This window comes from Parasteatoda tepidariorum, chromosome 5 (genome assembly GCF_043381705.1).
Source record: "Parasteatoda tepidariorum isolate YZ-2023 chromosome 5, CAS_Ptep_4.0, whole genome shotgun sequence".
Lineage (NCBI taxonomy): Eukaryota > Metazoa > Arthropoda > Arachnida > Araneae > Theridiidae > Parasteatoda > Parasteatoda tepidariorum.
This window is the reverse complement of record NC_092208.1, coordinates 81,309,904-81,326,956: the sequence shown is the minus strand read 5'-3', so window position 1 is coordinate 81,326,956 and position 17,053 is coordinate 81,309,904. Positions and strand designations below refer to the sequence as shown.

The following is a 17,053-nucleotide window of genomic DNA, read 5'->3' as shown; positions in this document are numbered from 1 at the left end:
AATCAATCTTTTAAACAACAAAGCGAAAAATCATTAGTACTGCGCTTTAAAAGATCGGAAATGTAATTTTAACTAAATGCTAAGATAACAGTATTCGATGAGGAATAAATTAAATTGAACCAGTCTCCAAATACGACTATCTGAAACATCAATGTCCCCAAAAGCTTGTATTCAATTATTCGTTCTTTAAATTTACCTTCCCAGAAATCTCTTAATAAATTACTAGCATTGATTTCTGATCAAACGATTCACTTAGTAAAGTTTTCGCGAATTCTACTAACTTTATAGCGTACTGCAGAGTTCTGATTGAACTAAAGTTAATTTTAATGAACAGTATGTAGTCATGGCATGTTATCGTAGTCATTAGTTGTGTAGTTAGAAGAGTGTTACATTAAACTTGTGTTCAAAAATCTCATAAACAGAATTGAGTATTTAGTATATTAAAATAAATTTAATTGATTTTCTAACACAATATATATTTTAGACATATATGTGACGTGTTCCCTTGTTTTCTGTGTTGGGTTCAAAATTACAAGGCTACTGAGTTGAAAAGTGGTAGTCGTGAGCAAAAAAATTGAGTCATCTGTTCAACGACGGATATAAAATAAAATAAAATACGGAAATAGAATAAGATACGAAAAATAAATAATTGAGCTGAGATAAATTGGGAGAGAGGACATTTGTCTTCCAATGAGGTGACCCAGGTTCGAATCCCAGCAACGGCTGGTTCTATGGAATTCTGCTCCTTGCTCGCGCAAATCATAGTGCTGATGTTAAATACCCTCGGTGGAAGTCGGATCATTGGTTTTAATCCTCTGGCTGTCAGGATAACCGTGAGAGGTTTCCCTCTCTAACGCAAATGCGGGTTAGTTTCACCAGAAACTTCTCCTCGAAGACTAATACTTGACCTAGCTAATACTCGAAGACTAATTCTAATGCTTGACCCAATAGTTCCCATTGTATTTCTGGGCTGGGCTCAAAAGTACATGTCAACAAAGTTGAAAATTGAAAGTTGTAAGTTCAGAATTAGGATGGCTGCTCAACGCTGGCTATGAAATAAAATACATATATTACAGCCGTGGCAGCTCAGAGGATATAGGGTGTGCCTCGCAGTGAGGTGACCCAGGTTCGATTTCCAGCGGTCGCTGGTTGATATACTTGTTCTGCTCTCAGCTCACTCCAGCCATAGTGCCGAAGTACAGTATCCTCAGTGGTTGACAGATCATGGGTTAGAATACCCCGGCCGGCGGGTTGAGATTTAATGGTTACTTTTCCGTGTAACGCGAATGAAGATTAGTTCCCTTAAAAAGTCCTACACGAAGACTAGTTTGTCAAAATACTTGCTTGTCTTCTGGGTCGGGTTAAAAATTACAAAGCATTGGAGATGAACAGTAATAGTCGAAAACTCAGACTTAGGAAGGTTGTTTAATACCGGTTATAAAATAAAATACATATATTCGATGTTAAACGTAATATTTTATAAAGTTGAATAGCTGACCCAATTTTTGGGTTTACGACTACTAATGTTTAACTCAGTAACCTTGTAATTTTGAACCCAATCCAGAAGACAAGGGAACTTAGGCGTAGCATTACTGATTTCGGTTCCTGCCCACTTATTTGTACATATTACTGGATTGCTTATATTTCACAACTTGAGAAATCGAATTAAAGTCAGCCGAATTCGCTATATCACACCTAGTTTAGGCTTAGCTCTTACTAATAACATTAACATCAATGAGCATGATTCAACTCCGAAAAAGTTATATTAAAATTACCGAATTGTTTTATTTGGAACAAATTAGAAATGTCATTTTACTCATATAATTCTAGTTCTGACATTTCCAATTATTAGGACTATTGGAAGAAATTATGGTTCAGTCTTATTTATCAAAAAACTGGAGTTTGGCCACTTTTCATTTATTGTTATTGAAAAGAATCTTCGCCAAGAATGGCATTCTTTAGCAAAATAAGACTACAATTAGAATTCTACCGTTCACTCCTGTTCAGGTTTCAAGCTTGAAGCATTGTCCTAGCATTTCAAGCTCTCAGCGTCTATGTCATTGAACTTTACAGGCAAACTAACTCAGCTTAATAAAATGTAATTGAATAAATAGTTTGAACTTGTAACTATGTAAGTTAAGAAAACTATATTTGAAGAGAAATAGAATAAACTGAACTGGTTTCTAGATGTGAATATCGAAAACAGCAAGTCCCCGAAGCTTATATATTCAATGTTTCTTTCTTTAAACTTAACTTACCCCTCTTCCTTACTGCATCACCTTACCTCGTAATAAATGTTAGCTTTATTTTCTGATGAAACAAATGAGTTGAAGATTTTGTTAAGTTTTTGCTGACTTCAACGAGTTTTACGGAGTTTTGCTTCAACTGATAATAATTTTAAAGAACAGCTTGTTGACATTACATCTAATCATAATTATTAGTACTGTACTATTAATTTTGATAATCGCTCCGGCATTTATCGCATTCCTTGTCAATGCGATCTTGGCTACATCGGACAAACTGGACACACTTTTAAATTTCTTAAGTAACGCGATACATATGACCGTTATCAAGAATAGGAGAAATCATCAATTGCTGCACATTGGAATCATGTATCATAAATCCAATGTAGACAATGCCAAAATTATTTCCAGCCCAGTCACATCAAACTAATCTTGATGCTCTGTAATTTTGATTTATTTACATGAAATTTAATGCTTTTGTTTACCGCATTCTTTTTCTCCCCTTCGGTTCACAGAGCGTGGGCATACATTTTACTCTATTTTGTCCCTCTCGGCTACTGAGACTTTATTTTTGTTCTATGATTTATACTTTCTCTCTCTCGACTACAGTGGTTTTTCTAGCTTTGTTTATTTTTAATTTTTTCGTTGGCAACTTTGCGTTTTGCATTTCAAATCACTTTTGTTTCTTTTCATTCAAGTCTGGCAAGTCCTGATAATGGACACCTATTTTTGAGAACTTGAAACATATTTTTATTTTGGTTATTAGACATATCATGTATACGGTTGAAAGATACGCTTTGTAGAAATTTTAACATTTTCCTATCTCGGTTATTCTACAGTAATTTAATTTTATAATAATTGTAGAATAATTTAGTAAATTTCATACTCTCAAAATGAATTATAAAATTATTTTGAAGCGAAGTACTCTTAAAAGTGGTTTATTTACTTTTATTGTTTTATTTATCCTGTATATCATGTCTAGACTGTCTGGAATGCAATTAAGCACATTCCTGGGTTAGATTCGATTCTGCAAGCGATCGAAGTTCTTTTTGGCGTTCAGTTAGGTCATTTTAGTAGACTTAGTGGTCATTTTAGTAGATTTAGTGGTCATTTTAGTAGATTTAGTGTTCATTTTAGTAGATTTGGTGGTCATCTTAGTAGAATTAGTGTTATCCAGTGTTGTTGAATAGGAGGCGTGCTGTATTGTTCAAAGTGGAAAAAATATACATTGTTTGTTATCTGATAGATTAGCATAATTTCCATGACTCTCTTTCAAAATAGCGCTTCTATTTTTTTTTTCTTTTTAACTATTTTCCTCTTAGAAACAGCTATTCACTTTATTACTTTCATTCCTAAAAAAAAACACTAAAATATATAAGACTAAACAAAACCAAATACATATCATACATTTATTCAAATACACAAAACATAAACACTTTTTTTTAGTAATGATAGACAATTTTGAAAATACATGAGCATTTAGTTTCATTAAAATAAATAATCAGTTCTCTTTATTGGGATGAGATTTCTTTTCTTCGTCGAAACACGTGATGCTAGCACCACCAGTAATCCACCAACAGTTTTTTGAACGCTTTTCGAAACTCCAAGTTAAAAATAGTATAAATGACCGGATTGACGCAGCTGTTAATGTACCCCAGCCATGTTGTTACAAGAAACATGGCCATTCCAGGCCTCCAGTCGTCGTTTTCTAACTTGATACAAATAGCATCCAGCACATTGCAAGAGAAAAAGGGCACCCAACAAAAGAGAAACATGCCTAGAAAAAATAAAACATTAGTTGATCTTGTTGGTAAAAATATACTTTGATACATTTAAGTTGGTTTCTTAAAAACTACTTATTAGACACAGGATAAGATTCCCTGTAAAATCTTAATTATCAGGTGATACTATACAGCTTTATTGCTTTCACGCGACTGAAACCGGTTTGCACTTGCTTACGTTCGTGGATCAATTGGTTAAATTGGACGATATATAATATAAATTCGGCGATTGGATAAATCAGGTGATATATTATATAAATATAAAATAGTTATTATATCAGGTATTATATTAGTATATTATAATTAATTAGACCAAATTTTTAGACTCAATGCAGCGTTTTAAAAATTGCATGATTTGCACGCGTTTGTATGCAATAGTTTAAAATTTAAACATAAATGTAATGGATTTTTATTCTGGAGATTTCTTTTATATACTTCATCTTTGTATTTATTTTTAACGCATTGCATTATTATGTTAAGCAATTGATACACGAACGTAAGCAGTGCAAACCGGTTTCAGTCGCGTAAAAACCTCAGAGCTGTATAGTATCACCTGATTACTAGTATTTTACATAGAATTTTAGAGCGCGTCTAATAATTTGGCCAGTGACCGTATAAAGCAGAATAAGTTTCAAATTTAAATTATTACTGACATAAAATAATTATTAATTTACCAAAATAATATAGAGAGTGATTTAACACAGTGGCATATCCTCCAACTACTACGGAATTTTCGTAGTTTCAGAAATCTACTTTTCAGACGGTAGCAAAATTAATGTCTTAATATTTAAAAAAAATTAATTTAGGCGTAACTTGTCCACTATTACTTATAAAAGTGCATGCCATATGGCTAGATTCTTAAGTTCTGATAAAAGTTTTATGAGAGATCCATTTGCTTTAAAAATTTCTACTCTGAATCGCTACCACTAGAAAGAATTATTTTTAAAATCCTCATAAGTTGGAGGGTATGCAGTGGTGACAAACTTAATGGAAATGTAGAGTACATCATACGGAATGAGAGTTACCCATGTATAGAAATGTCTGCGCATGTCGTTGGTAGCTTCTCCCCATCAATAAATAAATTACGATAAAACCAGGGTCTATATGAATGAAAGTTTCAAAAATAATAACTAAATAAACCTAAAAATCACATTAAGATATTATTGTACTTTATTTAATTTAAACAGACTCGTCTGTAGTTTTATTTATAAACAATGGCTAATTTTAAATCGGAGCGGAAAACATGAAAATATTTTTCAAACATCTCTCCCGAACGGATTAATTAAAATTTTTAAACGATTTCTAGGATCGAGAGCTAAAATTTGCTCGTATATCCAATGTTCAAATTACAGAACTCTAGCGAAATTGCTTTTGGAGTTTGACATAAAGTTCCTACAATGCAGTCAGACAAAAATACTGAAATGGAAAGTAATAAAATCGTATGGTTCGCTATATTCTTCATACACAACCAAGAAACTTCGGAATCAAGTTTTGTATTGGCTTCAAGGTCTATCATTAGATGGCGCTGATACCTAATAAAATACTAAAACAATGCTTACAAAATAATCATAATTTGCAACAGAAACGGGTTGGGTTGAAAAGTTAAGGTGTCTTACTAGTTTTGACAATTTCTTATATTATTATATTATATTATATTATTATATTATTATATTAATATATGATTAGGAGAAATCTAGTTTATTTGCTTTATTACATGTAAAAGCTTATGAAACTAGCAAAAAATAACAATAATTATTATTTTTTAAATAGTTTCTAGGTTAAAAAAAGGCATTTTTTTCATAAACAGTAAAGCATTTCCATCACCATAAGACAAAAAATCCTTTGAGGATTTTATTTAGAAGGCTATCAACTGCATTTTAAAATATTATCTTAGCAAGTGCATATAGTTCATAGTTAGGGATCAATGTAGCTAAAAATGAAATGTTTAAAAATTTTCGCACTTGTCTTTGCGAAAAAACATGCATAAAAAAATTAAATTCTACTTTTTTTCTTAGTCTCTTTTTCAAAACACGTGTGTTATAATCATAAACACTCATGAAAAATTGCAGACAAATAATTTAAATACATCATGAGATATCGTGTTTGAGGTGGTATGAAATGTAAAAAAAGCTGCTTTTGAAATAAACACAATTCATCATTAATCACTCATTATTAATCTAATTCATCATTAATCACTCATCACAAAACCTCCTCCGCAAAAACTTCTATAATATTGTAAATAATTAGAGTACAAACAAAAAAAAATATTTTTTGAAAGCTAAGAATACTGAACTTTTGAATTTATTATAAACTCAATTTCGAAAATTTTGTCCAAGATCATGTTTTTGAATAAGCCTGATAAGTAAGTTGAAATTAAATGCTTTTAAAAAAATAGTTTATATAGCAGGATTTGGACATAATTATGGAAACATTTCTACACTTACTACTTTTATAATATTTCTCAAGAAATACTGTAGAAAAATACTTTATATATCAATAAAGTTTAAGTCACTTTAAAGTTTTTAGAGGTTAGAGGGACAGCGAAAAATTACGAACAAACAATAGTGTTTTCGAACATCCTGTTCCAAAAATATTGCAATAAATTTGTAACTGGGATCAATTTGTTTGGTTAACATATGCAGCAACTGCACAGCATTTTTGTAAATCTAGTTTAAATATTCACGGAATTCTGGATATTTTTATTAAAAAAAGTCTTTTTAATATAATTGCAGAAATATTCAATAAAATTAAACACAGTTTTTAGAGTAATTTTTATTTAATAAGAAAAATATCATTTAAAAAAAACGTTGAAAATTGTGCGAGATTGTGTGAGAATTAAAATTAATTCTGTAATACTACGAATGCGTGGTAAACTTTTTTTTCATAATTTTGTTCAGAATTATGTCTGATAATCTATTCGAAATGTCCGATATGAATGTCTAAAAAATTTAAAATGCTTCTTGCAATTACCGAAATGGCATTTTTAGAAAAGCTCTGAGCGATAAGGAGTTGTCCACAATCTCACTTTTCTACTTTACTATAAACTTCTATACGCTACTGTGTTAATTACTTGTTAATTATTACATTGTTAATCAATTGCTTACAATGTTACTACTCTAATGTTTCAGACAACAAATTGGGATGATCTAAAGAAGAAAAAAGTGTGAAATAAAACATACTTTAATAAGGGATGTTTTTATATACATGATTTTAATATATCATTTTAAATCAATCTTGTTTAATGGCACGAAATTAAATTTGTGAAAAATCCATTAACATTCCTAGCTGCCTTTCTAAATTTGCAAAAAAACGGCTTAAAATTATACTAAAAGCGTTTTTTTTGTTTCCACAATATTTAAATCGGGTTTATCAACTACGATTCAGAACAAAACTATGAGTTTATTTTTTTAAATATTTTCCTCGCATGCACAAGATCACTTGAAATTTTCATATCTTGCTCTTTCTCCAAAAAAATTGTTTTTATTATTTTTCTTTAAATTATGTTTCTGTTATTAATTGAAAATAGCTCTAAAAATTTTATTTCATTTTATTAAATATTTTTGCAGTTCTATTAAGTAAACGTAAGGCAAAAAAAAGTTTTTTTTTTTTATTTTTTATAAAATTGTCGATAACTCCATGAATATCTAAGTTAGATTTACAAACTTTTGTGCAGTTATTGCATATGATAAAACATTTCTCACGATTTTCTGGCTGATGGCAATATTTTTCGGCATACAGTGTTCGGAAGCAATCTTTTTCGTTATTGCCGATACTTCAAATCTTTAAGGCTTTAAACTTTTTTGATATGTATGAATCATCGCATGACCTAAACACTTCTAAAATTTTAAAATAATTCTCTAAGTATTTCCTTAAAAATATGAAAAATTGAGTTTGTATCAAAGTGTTTTCATAATTTTTTCCAACCCCTGTTTTTATCTAGTCATGTCATTTGTACTATCTGTTGACAAACTCTTAAAACTAATTTTTAAATTTAGTGAATTTCTTTTGAGCTGCATATTTTTATCTCATTTCATCTTTTATCAGTTTTTTTTCTTTTATATTGTCATTTATTTTCAAGGCACTGAATGGATGCTACAATCATAAAACTTCATTCAAAGACTTTATTCTTGACAATGTACAGCGCGCAAAAAAATAAACGGTCCACCCGGAATAACTTCTGATCTAACAATCAGAACATTCTGGGACTCAATCTTAATTGTTCGAGAGGGTAATCTCAAATATGTTAGTGCATTAGCGCAGACGATATTGTAAGTCACGAAATCAGGATCAAAAACGTAATTTCTATGTATAAACTAACCTTTTCTTTGACAGATTTCAACGAATTGGGGAAAGGTTTTCTTTTTAAAATAAATCGACTTCTCAGGAACTATTCGACCAATTTTTCTCAAGTTTTGTATTTTGCCATTTAAATTGCATTCTACAAAATGATGTAAAAATTGTATACCTTACAATTTAAAATTTTCACTATTATTAAATAAAATAATAAAAAATATTAAATATTCAATAAAACTTATAACGTGAATACAATTATCTTTACATATGCAGTTTTTAGGATTGCACACAAAAATGTTTCAATTCGAAATGTTTTTAATGTCTCCCTTAAAATAATATTTAAGGATCGAAACTATAGACCATTCTCCTGACCCAATTATCGGGACCATATATCCCAGATTGCGGCTACCTCCTATATTTTGGGGATCAAAAATCCAAATTCATAAAAAAAGGGTATGTTCATTCAAAGAAAGTACGTTTTTGAGTCTAATTTCGTAACTTAAAATATCGTCTGCGCAAATTAATTAGCATATTTAATGTCACCCCCACCACACTCTATTATGATGGAGTCCTAAGACTTTTATATCCGATCATCAGATCAAAAGTTATTTAGAGAATCCCGGTTATTTTAATGCATGTAGCTACTCTAAGGGTTAGTTGTTTATTCTAAACTGTAAAAAGGAAAGAAACCACTTCTTTAAATATGACAGATACAAATTAGTAAAAATATGTTCATTCCAGGCTAGAAAAAGAAAGATATTTTTCGAGATATTTTTAAAATGCCTGTTGTGCATGTTTCGCAAAATGTCTGTTAAAGGTTCATCGAGGGAATTCTTGTATCTCATTGTATTTCATAAATTAACTCTAATTTATTCTTTTTAATGCTCACATTCATATGCTGAATTTGATGCACATTGATAATGCAAACTGTAAAAATTATAATGTTTGAATAATTTATTCCATTATAATAAGTATTTGTTAGTAACTGTCAACAAAAGCGGCGCCTTTCGCAGTGGGGATATCACTTGCAAAAGCGTTATCTCACAGAATTTCTGTAAATCTTATTAAGCATTTATAAGCACTTGAACTTTACAGCAGAAAATTAGCTTTTGCGTGGGCTCGATTCCCTTTAAAATTCATCTCTAAACATGATATATTTTTCTCTTCATATACTTATTGTGTGAGTTAGCTATGTTTAAATGATTTTCAAACCCTAGCCAGTTGTTTAAATTGTTTTCTTTATATTTAATACAATAAAAGAGAATTCTTAATTTAAGTTTCCTTTTGTATTATTTAGCATTCTCTAATTATAAGCATTCCGAAGGTATTTCCTTTATATTCCTTTGGGTAAGTTTTTTTAATTTAGATATATTAAAAGTTGGATTGTTGAGAGAATGTTATTTGTTTCTTAAATAAACAATCAAGAGTTTTGTAATTCTGGTAAATATTCAAATGAAAATCCCTAACAACCAAAGACAATATTATCATTCAAAGCTCAATAAACAGTAAACAGCTTTATTATTCACAGCTTAGCACAAAACAAACTCAAATAAAACCTCCATTGCTTTTAAATTTTAAAGTAACGCATTAAGTTGAAAGTTTAAGCATCATTTCAAATCTATTCTTTTCCTCAAACAAATCTGGAATTAACAATTCAAGCATAACAAAATGCAATAAATCCATTGTAATTAATTTAATTATTAGTATCGAGTTAGGAAATGAAATTCTTCTCTATATGGAAATTCTTCTTATTTGTTTCGAAGGAAAAACCTATTATAATACGCTTATTTTCCTAAAACATTTTCTTTTTTTATAACAAAAGGCCGGAAAAACACATTAAGAAATTCCAAGGTAAAAGCAATAAAATTCTATTTAGGAAAGAAGTATCGTAACTATGCAAACATTCGGAATAAGAGAAACTGTTTGCAAGAAAAGGAAATGCTTAATTTAGTTAAGATAATGACGGAATAAAAGTTATCAGGATTTTTTTCTTCTTTTTTTCGCCCGTCATTGAGCAATAAATGATTATTAATCAGGCATTAAAATAATTATTTGTGTGAGATATGCATTTCTTATTTGATAATTAATGTTTGATTAATAATTATTGCATATCACTAATATTTCGATTCAAATGCTTTGAACCAAAGGATGCTTTCTTTTGACAAAATAAAAACAGTTGGATATTATATAAAAAACATTTCCATTTTAGATATTAATCATTTAGAAAAATATTTTTTTTCCGCAACCAATAAAAACGTCGTAAAGAAATAATTTTGCTATTTTTTGACGATTGTCCCTTAAAATATATAGACCGTTGAAAAGGTTGAATGAGGATTTTATTGATACCTCTTAAAATATCTTAGATAGTTTGATATTTTTTATAAGGTATGCATTATTTCAATTTATTTGGAATCGTTAGATAAGCTTTTCGTCCAAATTGTAAGAAAAAAAAAGTTTTACAGCCCTCGAGAAAAAAAATTTCGCTTCATTTATGTAAATTTCTGATCTTGCTTAGTTCGGGAGTACGGATTTTGAGCCTGAAAAAAAAAGTTCCCTTCTAAAGTTACTGATACATTTTAAAATTATATTTTTAGTCTATTTTTGTCGAAATGTACAAACTTAAAAACGTTACATACATATAACAAGGGGTCGCACAAATGTTGTGACAAGCTTCTAGGGGAGTTAAGGCACATCATCAGCATAGGAACCTATGCCTGAAATGTTTTACAGCACACAAAATAAAAAATGAACCAAACGCAATAACTTTTTGATCTAATCGTCGGATCTTCCTGTTCTAGGACTCAATCTTAAAAGTTTGAGGAGGTGATCTCAAATATGCTAATTAATAAGTGACGATGATACTTCATGTTATTAAATCAAAACGTGCTTTCTCCGAATAAAAATGCCTTTTTTTAACGGATTCGAATTTCTGACCCTTAAAATATAGGACGCAGCCCCAATCTGAGAAATATGGTCTCTATAGTTTGGTCAGGAGAGCAATCCAAAGTTTGAACCCCTTAAGGTTAATTTTAATTTTTGCGCATTGCGCCATGTCTCGAGAAATTTGTAAGCGAATTAATCGAATAAGCGAGTAAGCGAATTAAGAAATTTAAAGTGAATTCATTTAATAAATATTTATTATTTTTATTTTATTTAATAATACTCGATAATTTTGAATTGTAAAGTATGCAATATTTACGCAATTTTAAAGTATGTAATTTTACATGGCAAAATATAAATTGTGAGTAGAATCGGTGGAATAGCTCCTGGGAAATTAAATTTTAAACATCAATTTTAAACATCTTTCAAATACTAATTCGATTATATAATTTTTAATCGAATTTTAAATAGACAAATTTTAAATGCACGACAAATCGGCTATTGGTATCTCTGTTTAAGATAGTTTTTTATAAATGAGGTATTTAACTTATTTTTAGTTAAAATGAACTAGTTAGGATGCACTATTAGGATTAAAAAGGGTACTAAACCATGACCGCAATGTCGTCATACTCGGCTAGGGATGCTTCCCCTACTATGAACTCTTTCTTCATGTGCTTTTGAACATATAGTATCGGAGATTTACTCCTGCCTGATGATGTACCTGATGATGTACCTGATGATGTACCCTAACTCCTCTAGAAGTATATCGCAACGCTTACGAGCCGTTCTGGTACAAATAATGTTTCTAAACTTGTACATTGCTGCAAAATATAAGCTAACAATTTCCTTCAAAAATCTATACTTTCAAGAAGAAAAACAAAATTTCAGATTTGAAATCCCCACACCCGAATAAAGCAAGATCGAGTATTTGTATAAATGGGACAAAATTTCGTTCACCTGATGAGATTCTATAAATTTTTTCTTTTCAAAACAAGTTATAAAACCATTTGAGGAATATTTTTTTTAAAAAAATCTTGTCTATTTCAAATTGAATACAGAAATATCATAAACCTAAAAGAACAGATTGAAAACACCCAGATATCAATTGAAATATCTCTACTCACCCAATACGATCGCCAGTGTCTTAGTCGCTTTCCTTTCTCTCTTAGCAGAAGCTTTTTCCCTTTTTTTCCTGCTACTCTTGTGTCTTCTGCCTAAATTAAATCTAGACTTCTTCCTTATCCCACCGGAAATGTCACTACCTTCGTTTCTCTTGGAGACACCATTTTTTTTCTGCTGTCCGAATTTTTTCGTTTGGTATCCCCCCTTTCCGTCATGGTTCGGTGAATCATGTTCCACCATCGAAGCGAACTGTGTCTCATGCTCGACATGAGAAGTCCCGTAACCAGAATCGGTGTTTCCATTAATGGGAATCTCAATCCTGATTGTTTCTGTCATAAAAGCACTTAGCAACATGGCAGATGCACCCTTGACAGCGGCTTCGTGCCGAAAATTGTCCTCACCAATTGTGTCCTCATCGTATTCATCATCTTGGCTGCCACTGCCCGTGTTTGTAGTGAAGCCATCTTTTTCTATGACGACTTGAAGACATGTTGTCACCTGATTCTCTCCTTCCTGACGTTTGGAGATGGTTGCCGGTGGATCGTTTGTCAAACTTGCACTTTCGTTACTCCTGGCTCCACCGGACTCAGAATTCGTTTGCCTTAGTTTGTTTTTCTTCGCCCTCGCGTGTATAGCCTGAAATATGAGGGGAAAAAAAGCATTTGTAATTTTAATTGAAACTACTGTTCAGTTTAAAATTGCATTTATTCAAGAAAAGTTATTCAATTCAAGAGTTCCTTTAATACTACACTGCGGATCTATTTCCTTTTTCTGTTGCATGAGATTTTACAGGTCTTAGATATTTTTTGTATCGTTGATATCAAACACGCAATCATTTCTCACCAAAAGATACAGTTTTTTCAATGACATTTTTAATCTATTTTTTGTTGAAACGTAAGAGATTTAAAACGCTATATATAACAGGGAGTCAAGTAGATGTTGCATCAAACTTCCAGGGGTTTTAGGGCATATAATTACAATTAAAACTGCATAAGAACCAATGCTCGAAAAAGTCGTCATACGCCTATAGGGACGCTTCTCCATAACAAACTGTTTCTTCATGTGTTTCTGAACAGGTTATAATAGGAAAGAGCCACGAGCCAAATACCTCAATTTTAATCCTGATCATGTTCCTTAACTCTTATGGAAGTTTATCGCAACATTTATGCGACTCTCTGTTATACATAACGTTTTTAAACTTCTGCATTTCGACAAAAATAGACTAAATAAGTCATTTTAAAAAAGAATATGTAGCTTTAGGACAAAACTAATTTCTGATTTGAAATCAACACTCTCGCATTAGTCGAGATCAAAAATTTCTATAAATGCAAAAAAAAATTCGTTCCCCAGTGTTGTTTTCCACTTTTATCACCACTTTTATCACCACTCATAAAAAAGAGATATAAAGAATGCGCACATTGATAAATGCAACTTAATATTTTAAATAAAACGACATCGTTAATATATCGAAACATTAAATGCTACCCAGATGAATGTTTAATTAAAAGATAAATGTTTTCTATTTGAAATTGCGAGATTAGAAAGCGTCAAATAGTTTGTTCAACTCGTAAAAGATCTTCTTACTTATGTAATTTAATCTTAATGTTATACTTGCCTGGAATGTGTTTAGTTTTCGTTTAAGTGATTCTGAACCAGCTTTTAAATATAAACTGGGTTATTATCATCTTTTCTAAAATAAATACGATTACATTAAAAATTGCAGTTAATATATACTCTATTTATTATTAGTCTTTACGTAGGCTAATATTTAATTTTAATCTTTTTTATTCCTTTTATTTATCTGAAGGTTGTCTTTCCTAATAACTGACTGCATCGTTATTATTATAATTTTCAAAAGTAATGTGAGTTTATATATGCACGTTTAATTTTAAGAGCATTTTAAGAGAATTTTGAAAAATTTAAACTATGTCGAGAAACTATAATAAATGATCTTTTAGGTAGAATAAAAGAAATTCGGTTTGGGAAAAATATAAATACCAGCTTATCAGTTTATAAAAAACTCATATATTTTCATTGTAAACCACATTATTTAAAGACAACCAATGTATTCATGATTAACCACATCATTTATTAAAATCAGAAAACGAACGATTTTTAAAATGTCACTTAAAATAGCATTAAGCTCTAAAATTGTTTTTTTTTTCCAACTTGCTTAGTCATTTCATTAAAAGTTTAACTTTTAAGGAATTTTGAAAAGAAAACTAAATTATGTTACTCAACTAAAAATTTGCTGAAAATGTATGTAAGATTCTTAAACCACTGCAAAAGCTATTTCGTCCATTTTAAATATTTTTTAATTACATAACTATTCTGAAATTGATGCCAATTTTCAGTTTTTTTAATCAAGGAAAATTCATTACTTATTAAATAAATAATACAAGTTTATACTTGACTTTGAATACAAAAGAATTTATATCAACTTTATTTTATTATTCATTGGCATATTGTGAAGTTGAAATCGAAAGAAAGAAAAGTTAAGGCACGAAATCACTTAGATTGCTTCAGATCAAAGATTATCCATAATAGTTAACAAATGAACAAAATAAAAAATGATTGATTAGATGGTGCTAATTCAGTTTCCAAATGACTTTCGAAAACTGGTATCATAATCGTGTTAATGTCACAGTTAACGGATAGAAAAATGTACTTAAGACTGAGAAGTGATCTCAGCACGTGAAGTACTTTGACAGTGTTAGAAAAGTGGTTCTACTTAACAGCAACTAATAAGCACTCTGTAGTTTAGAAATTACATAACTATGAAGTACATGATCTCCTTTGTTTGAGCATGACATAAGAAATGATAAATAAATATTAATGTACTTAAGTATGAATGATTGAGTCGCTGTATTTGAATGTTATTGTAACTGAAATGTATTTTATTTCATTAAATTTATTTGTAATGATTAACTTAAAATCTAGAAAAAAAATTTGATTAATAATTTTTAAGATACACTTAAGACAAAGAAAATTTATGTTTATCAAAGTCTTTAAATTTTTATGCAACCATTAAATAAATTTAATTTTTAAGTTTGATTCATGTGAAACCCCTATATTTTTACATACAACTATTTTTGCTGATTTGCTAAAGTCAGCAATTCAATAAAGTATCTTTCTGACAATTTTGCTTAAATACTCCCACGTTAAATAATTTTTATTTGAAGAGCATGGAACAACGTTTGATAATGAGTATTGTTTTTCATAACGTTTAGTAGAAATCTTCTTTGATAACATTTTTCACATGAAAAACAACAAAATAGATATATACTATATATCAGGGTATTGTTCTAAAATCTTGTGTAAATTTTGGAAATTTGTAATATTTCTATCGAGAAATAATACTAAGTTATAGTTTGGGGAAAGCATGCCATCTTTAAAGCTTGGGGTACAGCGCGCAAAAATAAATGGACCATTCTGAATAACTTTTAATCTAATGATTGGATCCTTACGCTCTAGGACTCGATCTATATGGTTAAAGGGGGTGACCTCAAACACGCTAATTAATTAGCACAGACGATGTCTTAAGTTTCAAAGCCAGACACAAAAAGGTACATTTTCTGACTTCTTTTTTCTTACAATTTCTGGAAATACGACTTCTGGAACTATTCGACCAATTTCATTCAATTTTTTTTATTTTGCCATGCAAAGTTTATTTCTTTAAAATGATGTGAAAAAGTGCATACCTTACAATTTAAAATTTCTTCGATTATTATTAAATTAAAAAAAAAATATTAGTGTGCAAAATTTTTTCAATTCTTCTTATAAGTCTCTCGAAATATGGCAAAATACGCACAAAGAAAACTTACTATTAAGGGGACATAGCTTTGGATCGCTCTCCTGACCAAACTATTTGGACAATATTTCTCAGATTGCGGCTTCTTCCGATATTTTGAGGGTCAAATAAAATCCTCATCCGTCGTAAAAAAAGGTATGTTTATTCAGAGAAAATAAGTATTTGTGTCTGATTTTGTAACTTAAATTATCTTCTGGGTTAATAAATTAGCATATTTTAGGTCACCCTCTTAAACTATTAAGATTGGATCCTCGAACATGAAGATCTTATTATTTGATCAGAAGTTATTCAGGGTGGACCGTTTTATTTTTTTGCTCACTGTATAACTCGTTTGCTTTATATGTTTAAATTTTCCAATCCAATTTTAAATAAAATAATTTTTAATGTAAGAAAATTATGAAAAAAGGGAGGAAAATCATACGGATCACATGGTTTTTAAATTAAGAAGTACCTTTTGCAAGAACAAAATTAAAAAAAAAATCATACCTTAAAAATTTTATAATATAGAAATATCATGATGAAACATGGTATATAAAATGAGCCAATGGAAGAAAGGATGATGAAATCTGAGCTATAAAAAATACAAAGCTCCGGTGTTCTTTCGGGAGATGTGTTTAAACCAAGCACAATTGGAGATCCAATACCTGCTGAAATTAACCAAACACCAGCAATTGTCAAAAGAACTCTGCTCGTATTTTTATGCTTCGAATACTTGATTGGTTGCGTTACAGCAATGTACCTGCAAAGAAAAAAGATTTTTTTCATGTAAAAATGCTAAAAAAATTTGCACATTTAATTATTATGTAATGTATTTAAGTATTTTATGATCGCATTTTATGAAAATAACTTAAACCAGTTAGCTATGTAAAAGGTATCCGCAAATAAGTTTTACGCTTCTTAACGCCTCTTAGATTTTAAAAAAA

The 17,053-nt window shown here is 30.0% G+C and overlaps 1 protein-coding gene across 4 annotated transcripts in view; it reads right to left on the bottom strand.

The window, feature by feature from the left end:
* Positions 1-3,638: 3,638 nt before the first annotated feature.
* Positions 3,639-17,053, bottom strand: part of LOC107456822 (dopamine D2-like receptor) — a 412,581-nt gene continuing 399,166 nt past the window's right edge. For all 4 annotated transcript variants that reach the window (XM_071180682.1, XM_071180681.1, XM_071180683.1 and 1 more), the window contains 3 exons: positions 16,617-16,869; positions 12,322-12,955; positions 3,639-4,020 (listed from right to left, as the gene is read on the bottom strand). In XM_071180682.1, the coding sequence (XP_071036783.1) occupies positions 3,797-4,020; positions 12,322-12,955; positions 16,617-16,869 (1,111 nt within the window). In that variant the 3' untranslated portion in view covers positions 3,639-3,796. The remainder of the gene's footprint in view (positions 4,021-12,321; positions 12,956-16,616; positions 16,870-17,053) is intronic.